The sequence below is a fragment of the Pseudophryne corroboree genome, chromosome 2, assembly GCF_028390025.1.
Source record: "Pseudophryne corroboree isolate aPseCor3 chromosome 2, aPseCor3.hap2, whole genome shotgun sequence".
Lineage (NCBI taxonomy): Eukaryota > Metazoa > Chordata > Amphibia > Anura > Myobatrachidae > Pseudophryne > Pseudophryne corroboree.
The window spans coordinates 1,001,488,076-1,001,509,643 of record NC_086445.1 but is presented as its reverse complement, the minus strand read 5'-3'; the positions used below and the strand labels follow the sequence as shown (position 1 = coordinate 1,001,509,643).

The window sequence follows — 21,568 nt, the reverse complement described above, 5'->3', positions numbered from 1 at the left end:
TGTAAAATTGGCGGGGGCTCATACATATATACAGTGCCCAGCTGTATATATGTTATATTTTTGCCAAAAAGAGGTTTATATTGCGCCCCGGGGTCCCCCCCCTCCCCCCTTACAGTGACCGGAGTATGTGAGGTGTATGGGAGCAATGGCGCACAGCTGCAGTGCTGTGCGTTACCTCAGTGAAGATCATGAAGTCTTCTTTTCTTCTCATACTCACCCGGCTTCTATCTTCCGGCTCTGCGAGGGGTACGGCGGCGCGGTTCTGGGACGGACGGCGAGGGTGAGTTCCTGCGTACCAATCCCTCTGGAGCTAATGGTGTCCAGTAGCCTATGAAGCAGGACCTTGCAACTCAGAGAGTAGGGCTGCTTCTCTCCCCTCAGTCCCTCGATGCAGGGAGTCTGTTGCCAGCAGTGCTCCCTGAAAATAAAAAAACCTAACAAAATACTTTCTGTCAGAAAGCTCAGGAGAGCTCCTGAAAAGCACCCAGTCTCCACTGGGCACAGTATCAAACTGAGGTCTGGAGGAGGGGCATAGAGGGAGGAGCCAGTGCACACCCAGAGTCAAAGTCTTTCTTAAAGTGCCCATGTCTCCTGCGGAGCCCGTCTATCCCCATGGTCCTTACGGAGTCCCAGCATCCTCTAGGATGTTAGAGAAAGAAAGCTGAGGACATCATATACTGTATGTATATCATATAGGAAGTTTGGTCTGTAACTTGCCCATGTGCTGACCTAAACATATTTAAGAGAGAATCAGGTTTAGGTGAGCTGCAGCGGTCACTGAACATTACCCAGGATACAGTGCAAGATGGAGAACACAAGACGTGATGATGTCCCGAGTAATGATCGCATGCCTCTGTACACAACTATTTGGTTGGTCCACAAAATTGTATATTAGTAATGTCATCATCTTCCAATATAAGGACACTTTTTTTTATTATACATTTTTTTTTAAATATAGGAGGTCATTGAAACCCCCCAAAAAAAGGTTTTATAAAAAAAAAGCAAAATAAAAACTTCAAAAATATAAATAAACACCATAAACACATATTGTTAGAACGCTTTAAAAAAAATATTTTAAAGTAATTTACATTAGAACATACGTACATATAATGAATTTTGCGGAAACAAAAAAATTTATGACATACCATACGGCTGTTTTTTTTTGTTTTGTTTTTTAAACATAAATGAAGAATCAAGCACAGATTATGAATAGATTGTCTGAAAAAAATATTGGGAGCTCAGTAGAACAAGAAATGAATGGATTGGCAGCTTGTGATTATGGTGGGCGCTCATGGTAAGAAATACACTTTTACTCCAGGGTAGTCCGGCAACCCAGCCACGTGTAACATTGGGTCTCCGGTGGGGTAAGGTTCTTTAAGCTCTACAAAGAGAAGGGTAGGAAGAGGAAGGGGGGGTAGGGTTTTCCGTCCACGTTTGAACAATCCTTTTACATACAGTACATTAACTGACGGTGACGATTGACTGCATTAAAACAAAAGCTGATCTTTAAAGAAAAAATATTGCATAACTCCTTGTGTTCTAGAGAGATTACTGAAGCATCCTTATACTGCACTAACACTGTACATAGCCTCCACATATCTAAGGGGTCCATACAGCTAGAATACAAGGATGTATAATAATAGATTTGTAGACAGGCTTTTAACATTCTTTTTCTTTATTGCCCACGCTCATATGTTGAATTACAAGAGGCGGGAACGGGCCTTTATAACAGTTCCTTCCACTAGAGCCAACGATTCATCCAATACAAAAGAATCTTGCAATATTCAAATACTGTATATGTAAAAGATCCTAAAGCTTTGCACACTTTGAGGTGTGGACATTGCGTTTTCATTGTTAGCTATTCTTGTGGCCATCAGTCATTTAAGCTAGTGATCGTACCGCTTAATACAGCACATAACGTTAGGAAGTGACAGAAGCAATGTTTTGCTCCAAGGAGATTTGTCAACAAAACAAGTTCCTCTAGAAACAGAAAGAAATCTCCAGTACCGTGGACTCAAAGGACATTTGTTTTCTATTTAACGATGTGATCTATATTATATCACATGCTCCTGTTAAACTCCACTAACCTACAGTTCTGTCAGTACGTGGAAAGGTTTACCCAAACATTTGGAAAATATAAAAGCTCTTATCCCAGCGAAGGAGCAGACAGTTTATCCAAATTTTCTTTTAAAACACATCACAGGTTCATATATTAAAGGAGATCCAACCTAAAAAGATGGACAAAGACATAGTAGTTGATTGTGTGTGTGTCACGTCTCTCCTGCCACTACCGCTGGGCATTACATAGCAGCCCATTAGGCAGAGAGAGACCACAGATGGACCCTCTATAGCGGCAAGCGGTAGTAGGTGGGAGAGTAGTGTTACGGGTGAGGGGCCTCGCCCTGATTGCCCCCCTCGAATCCAGCCCTGCCAATACAGTAGTCATTCTCTTGACGCTTTATCAGTATGTACAGACATGTAATTTTTAACTTAAGCCACACGATGGACCCCTTTTTTAAACAGACCTGCCACCTACACATTAGACATTCTGTGAGCTGAACCAATATTTGGTCTATTAACTTACAAAGGACTAGTGACATCACTGAAGCACGACGATCCCTGCATATTAATGGCTACTAGCAAAGGGTGTAACTGGCTGGTCTACATTCTATGAACAGTACAAAAACTCCTCATCATTACCACGGGGCGTAAGGTGCCCAACTAGGTGTCCTGTGCCCTTTTGATCCACATAATGCAAGGCTAAAAGCTAAAAAAGGGAGAGATTAATTTTTTATGAAGACATTTTCGAAATCTGCAATAGAAAACCAGACATTTGCACAAAGTTTGCTTCTTGTAGAACTTACCTGGCAAACTTTTAAAATACTGACTCTCTGTTTCTTCGTTTGGCAGTTTAAACATGAAAAAATACAGCAGATAACGCTACGTTTGAAGATCTGTGTACAAAAGGGAGGTAATAGTAGTATGCATAAATAATCTTTGAAAAAATATATGGTTATTTCACTTATAAATGTATCATTAATACGCCTGCTGCAGGGACCAGAAAAGCCGGAGGTTTGAAGTTTTTCCCAGCAGTCAGACCAACGTTTTTGTTCATAGAATCAGTTTAAATAAAGTTCTTCTGCCACAGTTTGTAGAACGACAGCAATACAACATAGCGCGGTTGCACTACTCCTTCCCATTGACTTGTTTTTCTGCCTGCTCTAGCACTTGTGCTAAAATTTCATCAATCACATCGACGTCATAGTCAATCTGCTGCAAATCCAGGTCCGGCATCAGCATGGTGAGCAACTGGGCTACGTTTACTCGTAGGACACGGAGCTGTGAGCTGTAGGAGCAGAGGTGTAAAGAGTAAGTAGATCATTTATACACATCACCCAAACAATAGTGTAGCTGCAGATTTCATGTTAGAGCACCGTATGACCGACAATTTAATTATTATAGCTGTGCAGCTGTCACACCCCCCCTCCCTATTCTCTGCCCTAGGAAAGAACATGTATAGGATCTTCTTTACTGGTGAACGGCCTAATTAAGAGAAACAAATGCTGTCTGGCTAAATGCTTACAAATGACAGCATTTGGCATAGAAATAGATGCACTTTAATGCAGACCCTCCAACATGAGATACACAATTATCTGCTCCTAGGGGGTAATTCAGGTGCAGTTGGTTTTGCCATCACTGCTCCTTCCTTGGAAGCAGCAGTGATAGCGCTGTATGTAAATGCAGCAGGAGGCGTCTATTACAAGCAGACACCTCCTGCTCATCGGGCGGCTTACGGCACCTGTGGTGCTGTGCAAGCCGCCTGTTGCAGAGGCCAGGAAACCTCCGTCCTACGACAGATCTCTGGCTACTTCACAACCCCTAAACAGCGGCGACACGCCTCCGTTTTTTCCAAACAGAGCCCATCGCTGCCCCCTCCCCCGTCCCTGAAACGGAATCAGGCTGATGCCAGCCTGCATCCTATGCTGCAGCACCCGGTCCCGCACACACAAGGTACTGAAAATCAGTACTTTGTGCAGATGGTCTCAGGTGCAACCTGTATGACACCCGGGATGCAGTTATGTTGTCACAACATCCCCCCCCCCCCCCCTACATCCCGCCCCCTGACAGTACAGACGGTCGGCATGGCGAACAACAGGGACTATTCCCATTCGTGGGAATCCCAGGATCCCGGCGGATGACCGCCTCCTGACAGTCGGTCAAGCATACCCAACCCTGACCCCCTTAGACTTTCCACTTAATTTATGATTGCAGTCACCAGGCGTTAAACACAATCTGTCAGATAATTAGTCTAAACCGTCAGGCATGCAGACTGCAAAACTGACCGACTACAGAACCGACAGACAGGCAGAAAGAAGAACCAACAGAGAGCGACCAAAAAAAACAGAGAAAGAATAAAACAGTAAGGAACAGAGTATTCCTGACACCTTAATGTTCATCTTGGAACCTATGTGGGAGGAGCAGAAGTGAAAGAAGAACGAGTGAAGGTTTATTGAAGGGAAATGTAGTAAGTATTCCAGAGCTACATGTGAGGAGACTATTCCACTACACACCTTTCATCTGCGGATGTACTTGTGGAAGCACCGTTCTGCTTTGTCGCTTCTTTTAACTTTTCTATTTCGGTCTTAAGTTGGTTATTTTGAGAGTCCAGCTGCATTTTTTCTTTTTTCAGTTGTTCAATCTGGTCATACACACAATGAAAACCAATTATGAATAACAATGTCAGTCACATGATTTGTCAAATTCTAAGAGGGAACAAACTGTCATTGTTTTACATAAAACAAAGACACAAAAGTTGACAATCCAGGAGAGGTATGACAGAGGGCGACAGGGAAAGAGGATAGCTGGGCTTAATTCACATAATGCGAAGGTTCAATCAGTATCCCAGCTTCCACCTATTTAGTAGGGGGTAGAAACACTAAATACACAATACGTCTTCTGCATCAGGAACCATAGGCTGACACATGCAGAAAGTAAGGGAGTTTACAGGACTAGACGAGTTTAAGGCACCACCTTTAGGCCCTTTGCCTCCACCACCCAGGAGAACGATGAACCCTGGAATTTATTATTTAAAAAAGCCCCACAGTCCCTTCAAAAACAGTCTTCGGACATTCCTGAGTTTTCTATAAAATCCACCCAAGCAGTAATAAATATATTATGGATTTAACCCCCCCCCCTTCCCCCTCTCATGGAATTCAGATCCAGGTTCTGCGGGTGAAGACAGACTCCCCAAAGTATTCTAGTAAACATCTATTCCTCTTTAATACTATCTTGGGGACACTGGAGACTGTGTGCTTAGAGGCAGGATGTAGGTTTATAGTAGTACACATTTTAGCTTCTGCGGTATGTAGGGTTGCTCAAACCTACGCAATACTGACATTTCTAAAGATGCACCTCATATAAATGCAGAACGCAGTAATCTAGTATGCATATGCCTATTGGTTTACCAATACTCACAGCCTCATCAGAAACATGCTTGCCAACACTGTGCACATTCATTCATGCTTCCAATCTGCTCATGCCAACCTCCCAAACCACTACTGCAAGCCCCTGGCAGGGATATAGGAACAGGTGTAGTTCTGATGAGCTACTGAACTGAATCTTACATACACTGTGACCGGACGGCTTTACGCTGCCAGGTCGTCCCGATTTGTGTAAAAGTCACTCTTCTTATAGCAACTTGAATGGATCTATTTTGCCACTCCTGGGTTATACATATTCCCTCTCACTGCCAGTACCCGACTGTCACTGACTCCTCCCACTGCGGGTAACTCTCTGCCACCAGCCAAACACCAGCAACCACTTACTCCAACCGGCTTGTCCCAGGCTCCTGCCAGCGCCACATGAAACCATGTTAGTATGTGTGGTTACACTACTGAGATGCGTGTAGGCAATTACCTGCTGAACGCTACCTGTGGACCAGCGCTGTGCTTGGTAGCTGGCAGACACCTGGCTCCACCGCAGGACAGCTGAAAACGGAATAGCGTTTGGGGCTATTATGCGGTCCCAGGATACAAGTGAATGCAGTTATTTATTGGAAGCAGGAAAGATCATTTGTGACTATGAAATGTCTTCTGCAGCTGAATGTGGCACAGCACACAAGTGTTGTTATAAGTAGAACCCAGCAATATGTATGCGCTGTCCACAAGCACTGAGCTGTTTATCATGGTCTCTAGTAAGAAGAAAGTGTCTTTTCTGTGCACAACGACCACCACTTCCCAGCTGCCTTTTCTTCCATGTATGAGTGGATCCCTCCCGTCGCACACAGAATCCAGAGCTCACTAATGCAATTTACCTTTATACTGCCACACTACACATACATTATATGCTTGAAGCTATTTCTACACTGCACGCAGTGCACAATGCAGCCTGTGAAGATTGCAATACTTACAATGCAGAGAGCCCTACACAGGGAGAACCATCTTACGGGTTCAGCCTGGTGCTCCCAGCTGTAGGGTTTCCACATCCCCACTATGCCGGGCATCACAGATGCTGGAATTGCTCCGGGGCTGCAGTTAAACCAAACACAACTACATTCTTATTGCACTAGTCCATGTGCATCAGTTGTGTAGCAGGGACTTGACAGCCCCACAGACAGTCCAGAACTGCGGCACACAATGAGAATTAAAGAACGTTTTTCTTATTCTTACATGGCCCAGTGTGCTGCACCGAGGGCTAACCCCATTCCCACCACAGCCCCTACAATCCCCATGGGGTGGGAGTGACAGCAGTGAATGTCATGTATACATTAGAACTTTGGATGTACTGTAAAACCTACAATTAAACTAGAGATGAGTGGGTTCGGGTTTTACTCGGTTCTCAAAACGGCATCTTATTGGCTATTCAAAACACGAGACATCCGAGAGCCAATAAGATGCAATTTGAGAACCGAGTAAAACCGAACCCGCTCATCTCTAATCCAAACAAGTATTTTAGGTAACCATGGGGGTGATTCAGAGTTGTTCGCTCGTTGCCGATTTTCGCAACGGAGCGATTAAAGCGAAAATGCGCATGCGCATGGTACGCAGTGCGCATGCGCTAAGTATTTTAGCTCACGGCAGAACAAAGAATTTTCATCGTTGAAGTGATCGGAGTGTGATTGACAGGAAGTGGGTGTTTCTGGGCGGAAACTCAGCGTTTTCAGGGAGTGTGCGGAAAAACGTAGGCGTGCCAGGATAAAACGCAGGAGTGGCTGTCCGAACGCAGGGCGTGTTTGTGACGTCAAACCAGGAACTAAACGGGCTGAGCTGATCGCAGTGTAGGAGTAAGTCTCGAGCTACTCAGAAACTGCTAAGAATTTTCTATTCGCAGTTCTGCTAATCTTTTGTTCGCAATTCTGCTAAGCGAAGATACACTCCCAGAGAGCGGCGGCCTAGCACGTGCAATGCTGCTAAAATCTGCTAGCGAGCGAACAACTCGGAATGACCCCCATATCTCCCAACCTTGTAGCTCAGGGAATAAGGGCTGGCGGTATAGCCTTGTCAGAATGCAGGTGTAATAAGGCACTCAGGTTCTTGCCTAGCACCTATGCAGCACACACTAGGCTGCCCACTTAAACAGCCCATCCTACTTTTCTAAAACCCATTCATTTTCGTGCACAACAGTGGCAGCCAAGTTAGTGTAATCTACATACAGACAGACAAAGTGAGCAAACATCACAACATTTGACCACCGGTTTCAGTTGTGCCTTTATAGAGATTAAACTCTGCAAACCCCACACTGTATTTCAATGCACACTGTAAATGTAGAATAGAAAAACTTTTTACCTCAGTTTTACACTGATCCCTTTCAGTTGTACATGCATCCAGCTGCCGGAACACCCCGTCAAGTTGTAACGCCATTTCGTCCACCTCATTTGCGCTGTCGTCCTTTCCCTCCTTCACCGCGGCATCGCGGTGCTCGCTTTTCAGGTCCTGCAACGTGTTGCACAGCGTTTTCAACCTGTGGATCTCTTTCAGGGCCTGCTCGTACTGTGACATCAGCAGCTTGGTGGAATTTTCATGCAAGTCCTTTGGAGCGAGATCAGCCTGGGTCCACTGGTCTGTGGGCTCTTTCTTCACTTGTTGGCTTAATGTTTCGGCCAACTGATCCTCCAAAAGTTTCATTTTAGTGCTCAGCTCCTCACAAGACTTTTTGTAATATTCTTTTTCATGGTCAACAGCAGATGTGTGACCATGCCGGCTATTTGCTTGGTGTGTAGGCTCTACATGTGCGGTGGTTCCATTGCACTGGGAGGAGACCACCTCATTTGGCACTTGGTGGCTATCTTGAAAGTCAGCATAGTTAGTGGAATCTTCTTCCTTTTTGACAGCTATTAATGGTCTGGCGGTCTGGGTGGCGGCTGAAACCATCCCTCCCGTACTCGGCCCCTCAGGAGGCTCACTATTCAAACCCTCCATAGGGACAGAGCCTGGGCTGAGGATGTTCTTAGGTTTTATATCCTCCTGCTTGGGTTTAGGAGTGCTGACATCTTCAATGATAATCACATCTCCATCATCGCCATCATCTACCACTTCGTCGTCGTCGTCATCGCCGTCTGGAAGCTCAATGGTCTCCGTTACAGGAACATGAGGTTTTTTAACAGGGACTGGAGATGAATCTTGCGAAAGGAGACGTTTTCGCCTACAAATAAAAATGATAGCAGATCTCATTGTAGGACACCATAAGACACGCAGAATGGAATCTTTGTTAAAGGACTCGGGACGGATACATTTAGCGCAGTATTGTGTGCTGTTAGTTCTACCGTCATGGTTGCTTGGTAAAGTCTGGAATAACACTAAATGGAGAAGTGAAGAAGTTTCCCATGGAAACCAATCAGCTTTGAGGAAGCATTTATCAAGTGATAGATAGGAGCTGATCGGTTGCTCCGGGCAACTTCTCCACTCTTTTCACTGCTTGATACATCAACCCAATGGTGAGATACAGAAGGGCCATAGATGTGGCAGAAACTATACTAACAGGTGGCAGAGCCTGTACAGAGACAGCAAAACAGACGCCCCCATACATTCCTACATTACAATTCAACACAAAGTTGTTTGGCGTGACTGTAGCAACAATGTATGAGGACATATCTGTATACAGCAGTACAACAGTGTAAGCCAGAGCACCAAGAAACGACTTTGATATAAAATAGCTACAAGATATCCCAGGGCCAGATTAAGACCTTTAGCGGCCCTAAACCCTTAATATATTTTGGTGCCCCCAAATATATCTAATTCAAAATATAAACAATAATAAACAGTAAAATAAAATTCTACTTTTCGAGATGAAACAAAAACAAAACTTACAGTAAAAGTTCCATACACACGCAGCGATATAGCTGAGCGATTTTGACTATATAGTCAAAATCGCTCAGAAAGTTAGTGCATATCGCTCTGTGTGTACACAGCCAGCGATAGCGATGCGCGTCCCCGCCAGGTTGCTATCGCTGTTAATAATAGACTATGCAGGCAAGTCAATTTCGACTAGGTCGCTGGAAAGAAAAAGCATCCCCTTGCTTAAATGAGTTAGCCAAAATCGCTCATAGCCAAAATCGCTCGTAAAGTTATTCAGAATCGTTGGTAAAGTTATTCAGAATCTTCTACTGCAAGTTCAAGGGAAAACGCTCAGTCAAAATCTCTCATAGACAAAATCTCTCCGTGTGTATGCATCTTAAGGTGGAAAACAATGTTTATTTTGTAAACTTCCCCCTTATTTATGGTGGTCATTCAGAGTTGTTCGCTCGGTAATTTTCTTCGCATCGCAGCGATTTTCCGCTATTTGCGCATGCGCAATGTTCGCACTGCGACTGCGCCAAGTAAATTTGCTAAGAAGTTTGGTATTTTACTCACGGCATTACGAGTTTTTTTTCTTCGTTCTGGAGATCGGAGTGTGATTGACAGGAAGTGGGTGTTTCTGGGCGGAAACTGTCCGTTTTATGGGAGTGTGTGAAAAAACGCTACCGTTTCTGGGAAAAACGCGGGAGTGGCTGGAGAAACGGAGAAGTGTCTGGGCGAACGCTGGGTGTGTTTGTGACGTCAAACCAGGAACGACAAGCACTGAACTGATCGCACTGGAAGAGTAAGTCTCGAGCTACTCAGAAACTACACAGAGAAGTCTTTTCGCAATATTGCAAATCTTTCGTTCGCAATTTTGATAAGCTAAGATTCACTCCCAGTAGGCGGCGGCTTAGCGTGTGCAAAGCTGCTAAAAGCAGCTTGCGAGCGAACAACTCGGAATGACCACCTATGTTTGTAAAGTTTTCTTCTACTTTTTCTAATCGCAAAGTCTTCGATCACATCCTCAAAACTAATCTTACACAACACATCTGCTTGCATACTTAGTATTAAAATTCTAATTTTGTTGTATTCCCAAAATAATGTATATCATTAACCTCTATTATTACCATATTCTTATTATTATTATTATTATTTTTCTTATTATTTAAATAGCTAATCAGCTCCTAAATGCCATTACAGGCCGTGTTTGAAAAATGACAGTTGGGAACTGATTGGTTGGTAGTTTAGCGCTCTCCACTTTATCTCTCACCAAGACTTAGTACATCTGCCTCTATATATATATATATATAAAAATAAGAATTTACTTACCGATAATTCTATTTCTCGTAGTCCGTAGTGGATGCTGGGGACTCCGTCAGGACCATGGGGAATAGCGGGCTCCGCAGGAGACAGGGCACATCTAAAAAAGCTTTTTAGGTCACATGGTGTGTACTGGCTCCTCCCCCTATGACCCTCCTCCAAGCCTCAGTTAGGTACTGTGCCCGGACGAGCGTACACAATAAGGAAGGATCTTGAATCCCGGGTAAGACTCATACCAGCCACACCAATCACACCGTACAACTTGTGATCTGAACCCAGTTAACAGTATGATAACAAAACGAAGTAGCCTCCGAAAAGATGGCTCACAACAATAGTAATAACCCGATTTTTGTAACAATAACTATGTACAAGCATTGCAGACAATCCGCACTTGGGATGGGCGCCCAGCATCCACTACGGACTACGAGAAATAGAATTATCGGTAAGTAAATTCTTATTTTCTCTAACGTCCTAGTGGATGCTGGGGACTCCGTCAGGACCATGGGGATTATACCAAAGCTCCCAAACGGGCGGGAGAGTGCGGATGACTCTGCAGCACCGAATGAGAGAACTCCAGGTCCTCCTTAGCCAGAGTATCAAAATTTGTAAAATTTTACAAACGTGTTCTCCCCTGACCACGTAGCTGCTCGGCAAAGTTGTAATGCCGAGACTCCTCGGGCAGCCGCCCAGGATGAGCCCACCTTCCTTGTGGAATGGGCATCTACATATTTCGTCTGTGGCAGGCCTGCCACAGAATGTGCAAGCTGAATTGTACTACAAATCCAGCGTGCAATATACTGCTTAGAAGCATGAGCACCCAGCTTGTTGGGTGTATACAGTATAAACAGCAAGTCAGACTTTCTGACTCCAGCCGTCCTAACTATATATATATATATATATATATATTTTTAGGGCCCTGACCACGTCTAGTAACTTGGAGTCCTCCAAGTCCCTAGTAGCCGCAGGCACCACAAGAGGTTGTTTCAGGTGAAAACGCTGACACCCCTTTTTGAAGAAACTGGAGACGAGTCCCAGTTCTGTCCTGTTCAAATGGAAAATTTTAATATGGGCTTTTGTAAGACAAAGCCGCCCATTCTGACAATCGCCTGGCCGAGGCCAGGGCTAACAACATGGTCACTTCCCATGTGAGATATTTGTCAACAGCATGGTCACTTTCCATGTGAGATATTTCAAATCCACAGATTTGAGCGGTTCAAACCAATATGATTTTAAGAAATCCCAACACTATGTTGAGATCTCACGGTGCCCCTAGGGGCACAAAAAAGCTGTATATGCAATACATCCTTTACAATCTGGACTTCAGGAACTGAAGTCAATTCTTTCTGGAAGAAAATCTACAGGGCCGAAATTTAAATGTTAATGAACCCCAATTTGAGGTCCAAAACACTCCTGTTTTCAGGAAGTGTAGAAATCGACCTAGTTGAATTTCCGTCGTGGAGCCTTCCTGGCCTCACCCACGCAACATATTTTCACCACATGTGGTGATGACGTTGTGCGGTCACCTCCTTCCTGGCTTTGACCAGGGTAGGTATGACCTCTTATGGAATGCCTTTTCCCCTCAGGATCCGGCATTCAACCGCCATGCCGTCAAACGCAGCCGCGGTAAGTCTTGGAATAGACATGGTACTTGCTGAATCAAGTCCCTTCTTAGCTCCCCAGGCCCTTAGTCCTCTGTGAGCATTTCTTGAAGTTCCGGGTACCAAGTCCCTCTTGGCCAATCCGGAGCCACTAGTATAGTTCATACTCCTCTCTGTCTTATAATTCTCAATACCCTGGTTATGAGAAACAGAGGAGGGAACACATACACAGACTGGTACACCCACGGTGTTACCAGAACATCCACAGCTATCGCCTGAAGGTCTCATGACCTGGCGGAATACCTGTCCCGTTTTTTGTTCGGGCGGGACGCCATCATGTCCACCTTTGGTCTTTGCCAACGGTCCACAATCATGTTGAAAAACTTCCCTATGAAGTTTCCACTCTCCCGGGTGGAGGTCATGCCTGCTGAGGAAGTCTGCTTCCCAGTCGTCCACTCCCGGAAAGAACACTGCTGACAGTGCTATCACATGATTTTCCGCCTAGCGAAAAATCCTTGCAGTTTTCACTGCCCTCCTGCTTCTTGTGCCGCCCTTCTGTTTACGTGGGCGACTGCCGTGATGTTATCCCACTGGATCAATACCGGCTGACCTTGAAGCAGAGGTCTAGCTAAGTTTAGAGCATTATAAATTTGCTCTAAGCTTATTTATGCGGAGAGAATTCTCCAGACTTAATCACACTTCCCTGGAAATTTTTTCCTTGTGTGACTGTTCCCCAGCCTCTCAGGCTGGCCTCCGTGGTCACCGGCATCCAATCCTGAATGCCGAATCTGCGGCCCTCTAGAAGATGAGCACTCTGTAATCACCACAGGAGAGACACCCTTTTCCTTGGATATAGGGTTATCCGCTGATGCATCTGAGGATGCGATCCGGACCATTTGTCCAGCAGATCCCACTGAAGAGTTCTTGCGGGAAATCTGCCGAATGGAATTGCTTCGTAATAAGCCACCATTTTTACCAGGACTCTTGTGCAATGATGCACTGACACTTTTCCTGGTTTTAGGAGGATCCCGATTAGCTCGGATAACTCCCTGGTTTTCTCCACTGGGAGAAACACGTTTTTCTGGACTGTGTCCAGAATCTTCCCTAGGAACAGTAGACGTGTCGTCGGAAAAAGCTGCGATTTTGGAATATTTAGAATCCACTCGTGCTGTCGTAGAACTACTTAAGATAGTGCTACTCCGACCTCCAACTGTTCTCTGGACCTTGCCCTTATCAGGAAAGCGTCCATGTTTCTTTTAAGAAAAATCATCATTCCGGCCATTACCTTGGTAAAGACCCGGGGCGCCGTGGACAATCCAAACGGCAGCGTCTGAACTGATAGTGACAGTTCTGTACCAGGAACCTGAAGTACCCTTGGTGAGAAGGGCAAATTTGGACCTGTAGGTAAACGTCCCTGATATCCAGTGACATCATATCGTCCCCTTCTTCCTGGTTCTCTATCACTGCTCCGAGTGACTCCATCTTGATTTGAACGCTTGTATGTAAGTGTTCAAATATTTCAGATCTCACCGAGCCGGTTGGCTTCAGTACCACAATATAGTGTGGAATACTACCCCCTTCCTTGTTGTAAGAAGGGTACTTTGATTATCACCTGCTGGGAATACAGCCTGTGAATTGTGTGAGGGGGAGACGTCTCGAATTTCCAATGTACACCTGGGATATTACATGTAGGATCCCGGAGTTCCCTTGCGAGTGTTGCTGAAACTCTTGAGATGACCCCCTACCGCACCTGAGTCCGCTTGTACGGCCCCAGCGTTATGCTGCGGACTTGGCAGAAGCCGTGAGGAGCTTCTGTTCCTGGGAATGAGCTGCTTGCTGCAGTCTTCTTCCCTTTCCTCTCCCCCTGGGCAGATATGACTGGCCTTCGCCCGCCTGCCCGTATGGGGACGAAAGGACTGAGACTGAAAAGACTGTGTCCTTTTCTGCCAATATGTGACTCGGGGTAACAAAAGGTGGATTTTTCAGCTGTTGCCATGGCCACCAGGTCCAATGGACCGCCCCTTTATACGGCAATACTTCCATATGCCGTCTGGAATCTGCCTCACCTGACCACTGTCGTGTCTTCGTCTGGCAGATATGTACATCACATTTACTCTTGATGCCAGAATGCAAATATGCCTCTGCGCATCACACATATATAGAAATGCATCCTTAAAATGCTCTATAGACAATAAAATCCTGTCCCTGTCAAGGGTATCAAAATTTTCAGTCAGGAAATCCGACCAAGCCCCCTCAGCGCTGCACATCCAGGCTGAGGCGATTGCTGGTCGTAGTATAACACCAGTATGTGTGTATATACTGTTATGATATTTTCCAGCTTCCTATCAGCTGGCTCCTTGAGGGCGGCCGTATCTGGAAACGGTAACGCCATGTTTTTTATAAGCGTGTGAGCGCCTTGTCCACCCTAAGGTGTGTTTTCCAACTCGCCCTTACTACTGGCGGGAAAAAGGGTATACCGCCCATAACTTTCTGTCGGAGGAACCCCACGTATCATCACACACTTCATTTAATTTATCTGATTCAGGCAAAACTACAAGTAGTTTATTCCCACCCTACAAAATACCCTTATTTGTGGTACTTGTGGTATCAGAAATACGTAACACCTCCTTCATTGCCCTTAACATGTAACTTGTGGCCCTAAAGGAAAACTACGTTTGTTTCTTCACCGTCGACACTGGGGTCAGTGTCCGTGTCAGTGTCTGTCGACCGACTGAGGTAAATGGGCGTTTTTACAAGCCCCTGACGGTGTCTGAGACGCCTGGACCGATACTAATTTGTCCGCCGGCTGTCTCATGTCGTCAACCGGCTTGCAGCGTGTTGACATTATCACGTAATTCCATAAGTAAGCCATCCATTCTGGTGTCGACTCCCTAGAGAGTGACATCACCATTACAGGCAATTTTCTCCGTCTCCTCACCAACATTTTCCTCATACATGTCGACACACACGTACCGACCTACAGCACACACATACAGGGAATGCTCTGATAGAGGACAGGACCCACTAGCCCTTTGGGGAGACAGAGGGAGAGTTTGCCAGCACACACCAAAAGCGCCATAATGTATATAACAACCCTAGAAGGTGTTGTTTCTATATATGGGCTCTTAATATATAATTATATCGCCAATTTATGCCCCCCTTCTCTTTAACCCTGTTTCTGTAGTGCAGGGGAGAGTGGGAGCCTTCCTCACCAGCGGAGCTGGTCAGGAAAATGGCGCTGAGTGCTGAGGAGAATAAGCTCCGCCCCTTTCACGGCGGGCTTTTCTCCCGGTTATTAGGAAAACTGGCCTGGGTTAAATACATACATATAGCCTTAATGGCTATATGTGATGTATTTATTTGCCTCTAAGGTAATCTATATTGCTGCCCAGGGCGCCCCCAGCAGCGCCCTGCACCCTCCGTGACCGAGATCAGTGAGCCGTGTAGCAACAATGGCGCACAGCTGCAGTGCTGTGCGCTACCTTCATGAAGACTGAGGAGTCTTCTGCCGCCTGTTTCCGGACCTCCGTTCTGCCGTTCTTCAGCGTCTGTAAGGGGGATCGGCGGCGCGGCTCCGGGACGAACCCCAGGCTGACCTGTGTTCCGACTCCCTCTGGAGCTCAGTGTCCAGTAGCCTAAAACTTCAATCCTCCTGCACGCAGGTGAGTTGCAAGTCTCTCCCCTAAGTCCCTCGTTGCAGTGATCCTGTCGCCAGCAGGAATCACTGATTAGAAACCTAAAAAAAAACTTTTCTAAACAGCTCTTTAAGAGAGCCACCTAGATTGCACCCTCTCGGACGGGCACAAAAACCTAACTGAGGCTTGGAGGAGGGTCATAGGGGGAGGAGTCAGTACACACCATGTGACCTAAAAAGCTTTTTTAGATGTGCCCTGTCTCCTGCGGAGCCCGCTATTCCCCATGGTCCTGACGGAGTCCCCAGCATCCACTAGGACGTTAGAGAAAATGGAAGTATGTGTGTATGTATGTTCCAGCATAACTCTTGAATACCTGGTGCAATTTACACCAAACTTGGTACACATCACTTACAATATGGCAAAAATTACTGTGGGAGGAGTAAGACTCCCCTAGCACCCTGGGGGTGGGAAGGGGGTGCTAGGGGAGTCTTAGATATATATATATATATATATATATATATATAAAATAAGAATTTACTCACCGGTAATTCTATTTCTCGTAGTCCGTAGTGGATGCTGGGGACACCGTAAGGACCATGGGGAATAGACGGGCTCCGCAGGAGACTGGGCACACTATAAGAAAGATTTGGTACTACCTGGCGTGCACTGGCTCCTCCCTCTATGCCCCTCCTCCAGACCTCAGTTAGGATACTGTGCCCGGAAGAGCTGACACAATAAGGAAGGATTTTGAATCCCGGGTAAGACTCATACCAGCCACACCAATCACACCGTATAACTCGTGATATTAAACCCAGTTAACAGTATGAAATATAACTGAGCCTCTCAACAGATGGCTCAACAATAACCCTTTAGTTAGGCAATAACTATATACAAGCATTGCAGACAATCCGCACTTGGGATGGGCGCCCAGCATCCACTACGGACTACGAGAAATAGAATTACCGGTGAGTAAATTCTTATTTTCTCTGACGTCCTAGTGGATGCTGGGGACTCCGTAAGGACCATGGGGATTATACCAAAGCTCCCAAACGGGCGGGAGAGTGCGGATGACTCTGCACCACCGAAAGAGAGAACTCAAGGTCCTCCTCAGCCAGGGTATCAAATTTGTAGAATTTAGCAAACGTGTTTGCCCCTGACCAAGTTGCAGCTCGGCAAAGTTGTAAAGCCGAGACCCCTCGGGCAGCCGCCCAAGATGAGCCCACCTTCCTCGTGGAATGGGCTTTCACTGATTTAGGATGCGGCAACCCAGCCGCAGAATGCACAAGCTGAATTGTGCTACAAATCCAGCGAGCAATAGTCTGCTTAGAAGCAGGAGCACCTATTTTGTTGGGTGCATACAGGATAAAAAGCGAGTCAGTTTTCCTGACTCCAGCCGTCCTGGAAACATAAATTTTCAAGGCCCTGACTACGTCCAGTAACTTGGAATCCTCCAAGTCCCTAGTAGCCGCAGGCACCACAATAGGTTGGTTCAAGTGAAAAGCTGATACCACCTTAGGGAGAAACTGGGGACGAGTCCTCAATTCTGCCCTATCCATATGGAAAATCAGATAAGGGCTTTTACATGACAAAGCCGCCAATTCTGACACACGCCTGGCCGAAGCCAAGGCCAATAACATGACCACTTTCCACGTGAGATATTTCAGATCCACGGTTTTAAGTGGTTCAAACCAATGTGATTTTAGGAAACTCAACACCACATTGAGATCCCAAGGTGCCACAGGAGGCACTGAATATGAAGCACTCCCTTTACAAAAGTCTGAACTTCAGGCAGTGAAGCCAGTTCTTTCTGGAAGAAAATCGACAGAGCCGAAATCTGGACCTTAATGGAACCCAATTTTAGGCCCATAGTCACTCCTGACTGTAGGAAGTGCAGAAAACGACCCAGCTGAAATTCCTCTGTAGGGGCCTTCCTGGCCTCACACCACGCAACATATTTTCGCCAAATGCGGTGATAATGGTTTGCGGTTACTTCTTTCCTGGCTTTTATCAGCGTAGGAATGACTTCCTCCGGAATGCCCTTTTCCTTTAGAATCCGGAATTCAACCGCCATGCCGTCAAACGCAGCCGCGGTAAGTCTTGGAACAGACAGGGCCCCTGCTGTAGCAGATCCTGTCTGAGCGGTAGAGGCCATGGGTCCTCTGATAACATTTCTTGAAGTTCCGGGTACCAAGCTCTTCTTGGCCAATCCGGAACCACGAGTATCGTTCTTACTCCTCGCCTTCTTATTCTTCTCAGTACCTTTGGTATGAGAGGCAGAGGAGGGAACACATAAACCGACTGGTACACCCACGGTGTCACTAGAGCGTCCACAGCTATCGCCTGAGGGTCCCTTGACCTGGCACAATATCTCTTTAGTTTTTTGTTGAGGCGGGACGCCATCATGTCCACCTGTGGCCTTTCCCAACGGTTTACCAACAGTAGGAAGACTTCTGGATGAAGTCCCCACTCTCCCGGGTGTAGGTCGTGTCTGCTGAGGAAGTCTGCTTCCCAGTTGTCCACTCCCGGAATGAACACTGCTGACAGTGCTAGTACGTGATTTTCCACCCATCGGAGAATCCTTGTGGCTTCTGCCATCGCCACCCTGCTTCTTGTGCCGCCCTGTCGGTTTACATGGGCGACTGCCGTGATGTTGTCTGATTGGATCAGAACCGGCTGGTTTTGAAGCAGGGGCCTTGCCTGACTTAGGGCATTGTAAATGGCCCTTAGTTCCAGAATGTTTATGTGTAGGGACGACTCCTGACTTGACCAAAGTCCCTGGAAATTTCTTCCCTGTGTGACTGCGCCCCAGCCCCGAAGGCTGGCATCCGTGGTCACCAGGACCCAGTCCTGTATGCCGAATCTGCGGCCCTCTAGAAGATGAGCACTCTGCAGCCACCACAGTAGAGACACCCTGGTCCTTGGAGACAGGGTTATCAGTTGATGCATCTGAAGATGCGATCCCGACCACTTGTCCAAGAGGTCCCACTGGAAGGTCCTTGCATGGAACCTGCCGAATGGAATTGCTTTGTACGAAGCCACAATTTTTCCCAGGACTCGTGTGCAGTGATGCACCGATATCCGTTTTGATTTTAGGAGGTCTCTGACTAGAGATGACAGCTCCTTGGCTTTCTCCTGCGGGAGAAACACTTTTTTCTCTTCTGTGTCCAGAATCATCCCCAGGAACAGTAAGCGTGTGGAAGGAACCAGTTGTGACTTTGGAATGTTTAGAATCCAGCCATGCTGTTGTAGCACTTCCCGAGATAGTGCTACTCCGACCAGTAACTGCTCCCTGGACCTCGCCTTTATTAGAAGATCGTCCAAGTACGGGATAATTAAAACTCCCTTTTTTCGAAGGAGTATCATCATTTCGGCCATTACCTTGGTAAACACCCTCGGTGCCGTGGACAGTCCAAACGGTAGTGTCTGGAATTGGTAATGGCAATCCTGTACCACAAATCTGAGGTACTCCTGGTGAGGAAGGTAAATTGGGACATGCAGGTAAGCATCCTTGATGTCCAGGGATACCATGTAATCCCCTTCGTCCAGGCTTGCAATAACCGCCCTGAGCGATTCCATCTTGAACTTGAATCTTTTTATGTATGTGTTCAAGGATTTCAAATTTAAAATGTGTCTCACCGAACCGTCCGGTTTCGGTACCACAAACAGTGTGGAATAGTAACCCCGTCCTTGTTGAAGTAGGGGTACTTTGACTATCACCTGCTGGGAATACAGCTTGTGAATTGCCTCTAGTACAGCCTCCCTGCCCGAGGGAGTTGTCGGTAAGGCCGATTTGAGGAAACGGCGGGGGAGAGGCGCCTCGAATTCCAGCTTGTACCCCTGAGATACTACTTGAAGGATCCAGGGATCCACCCGTGAGCGAACCCACTGATCGCTGAAATTTTTGAGGCGGCCCCCCACCGTACCTGGCTCCGCCTGTGGAGCCCCACCATCATGCGGCGGATTTGGAAGAAGCGGGGGAGGACTTTTGTTCCTGTGAACCTGCTGCGTGGTGCAGCTTTTTTCCCCTTCCTCTGCCTCTAGACAGAAAGGACCCGCCTTTTCCCCGCCTGTTTTTCTGGGGTCGAAAGGACTGTACCTGATAATACAGCGCTTTCTTAGGCTGTGAGGGGACATGGGGCAAAAATGCTGACTTCCCAGCTGTTGCTGTGGAAACCAGGTCTGAGAGACCATCCCCGAATAACTCCTCACCCTTAAAAGGCAAAACTTCCATGTGCCTTTTAGAATCTGCATCCCCTGTCCACTGCCGAGTCCATAAGCCTCTCCTAGCAGAAATGGACAATGCACTTATTCTAGATGCCAGCCGGCAGATCTCCCTCTGTGCATCTCTCATGTATAAGACTGAGTCTTTTATATGCTCTACGGTTAGCAATATAGTGTCCCTGTCAAGGGTGTCAATATTTTCTGACAGGGAATCTAACCAAGCAGCAGCAGCACTGCACATCCACGCTGAAGCAATAGCTGGTCTCAGTATAACACCAGTGTGTGTATATATAGACTTTAGGATAGCCTCCTGCTTTCTATCAGCAGGTTCCTTTAGGGCGGCCGTATCCGGAGACGGTAATGCCACCTTTTTAGACAAACGTGTGAGCGCTTTATCCACCCTAGGGGGAGTTTCCCAACGTGACCTATCCTCTGGCGAGAAAGGGAACGCCATTAGTAATTTTTTTTAAATCACCAATTTTTTATCAGGGAAAGCCCACGCTTCTTCACACACTTCATTTAATTCTTCAGATGGGGGAAAAACTATTGGTAGTTTTTTCTCCCCAAACATAATACCCTTTTTTTTTTTTTTTTTTTTGAGGTACCTGGGTTTATATCAGAAATGTGTAAAACCTCTTTCATTGCCTCAATCATGCAACGAATGGCCCTAGTGGACATTAAATTTGACTCATCGTCGTCGACACTGGTATCAATATCCGTGTCGACATCTGTGTCTGCCATCTGAGGTAGTGGGCGTTTTAGAGCCCCTGATGGCCTTTGAATTGCCTGGGCAGGCACGAGCTGAGAAGCCGGCTGTCCCGCATTTGGCATGTCGTCAAATTTTTTATGTAAGGAGTCGACACTTGCACGTAATTCCTTCCATAAGTCCATCCACTCAGGTGTCTGCCCCGCAGGGGGTGACATCACATTTATAGGCATCTGCTCCGCCTCCACATAAGTCTCCTCATCAAACATGTCGACACAGCCGTACCTACACACCGCACACACACACACACACAGGGAATGCTCTTAAAGGAGACAGGACCCCACAAAGTCCTTTGGGGAGACAGAGAGAGAGTATGCCAGCACACACCAGAGCGCTATATAATGCAGGGACTAACTGAATTATGTCCCCTATAGCTGCTATAATATTTACTGCGCCTCAAATTTGTGCCCCCCCTCTCTTTTTTACCCTTTTCTGTAGTGTAGACTGCAGGGGAGAGTCAGGGAGCTTCCTTCCAGCGGAACTGTGAGGGAGAAATGGCGCCAGTGTGCTGAGGGAGATGGCTCCGCCCCTTTTTCGGCAGACTTTTCTCCCGCTTTTTTCTGTTGTCTGGCAGGGGTAATTACCACATATATAGCCTCTGGGGCTATATATTGTGGTTATTTTGCCAGCCAAGGTGATTTTATTGCTGCTCAGGGCCCCGCCCCCCCCCCCAGCGCCCTGCACCCTCAGTGACCGGAGTGTGAAGTGTGTATGAGGAGCAATGGCGCACAGCTGCAGTGCTGTGCGCTACCT

At 46.6% G+C, this 21,568-nt stretch overlaps 1 protein-coding gene across 2 annotated transcripts in view; it reads right to left on the bottom strand.

The window, feature by feature from the left end:
- Window positions 1–1,047: 1,047 nt before the first annotated feature.
- Window positions 1,048–21,568, bottom strand: part of MORC3 (MORC family CW-type zinc finger 3) — a 194,733-nt gene continuing 174,212 nt past the window's right edge. For both annotated transcript variants that reach the window (XM_063956540.1, XM_063956541.1), the window contains exons 15-17: window positions 7,785–8,640; window positions 4,572–4,699; window positions 1,048–3,346 (exon numbers count right to left, since the gene is read on the bottom strand). In XM_063956540.1, the coding sequence (XP_063812610.1) occupies window positions 3,187–3,346; window positions 4,572–4,699; window positions 7,785–8,640 (1,144 nt within the window). In that variant the 3' untranslated portion in view covers window positions 1,048–3,186. The remainder of the gene's footprint in view (window positions 3,347–4,571; window positions 4,700–7,784; window positions 8,641–21,568) is intronic.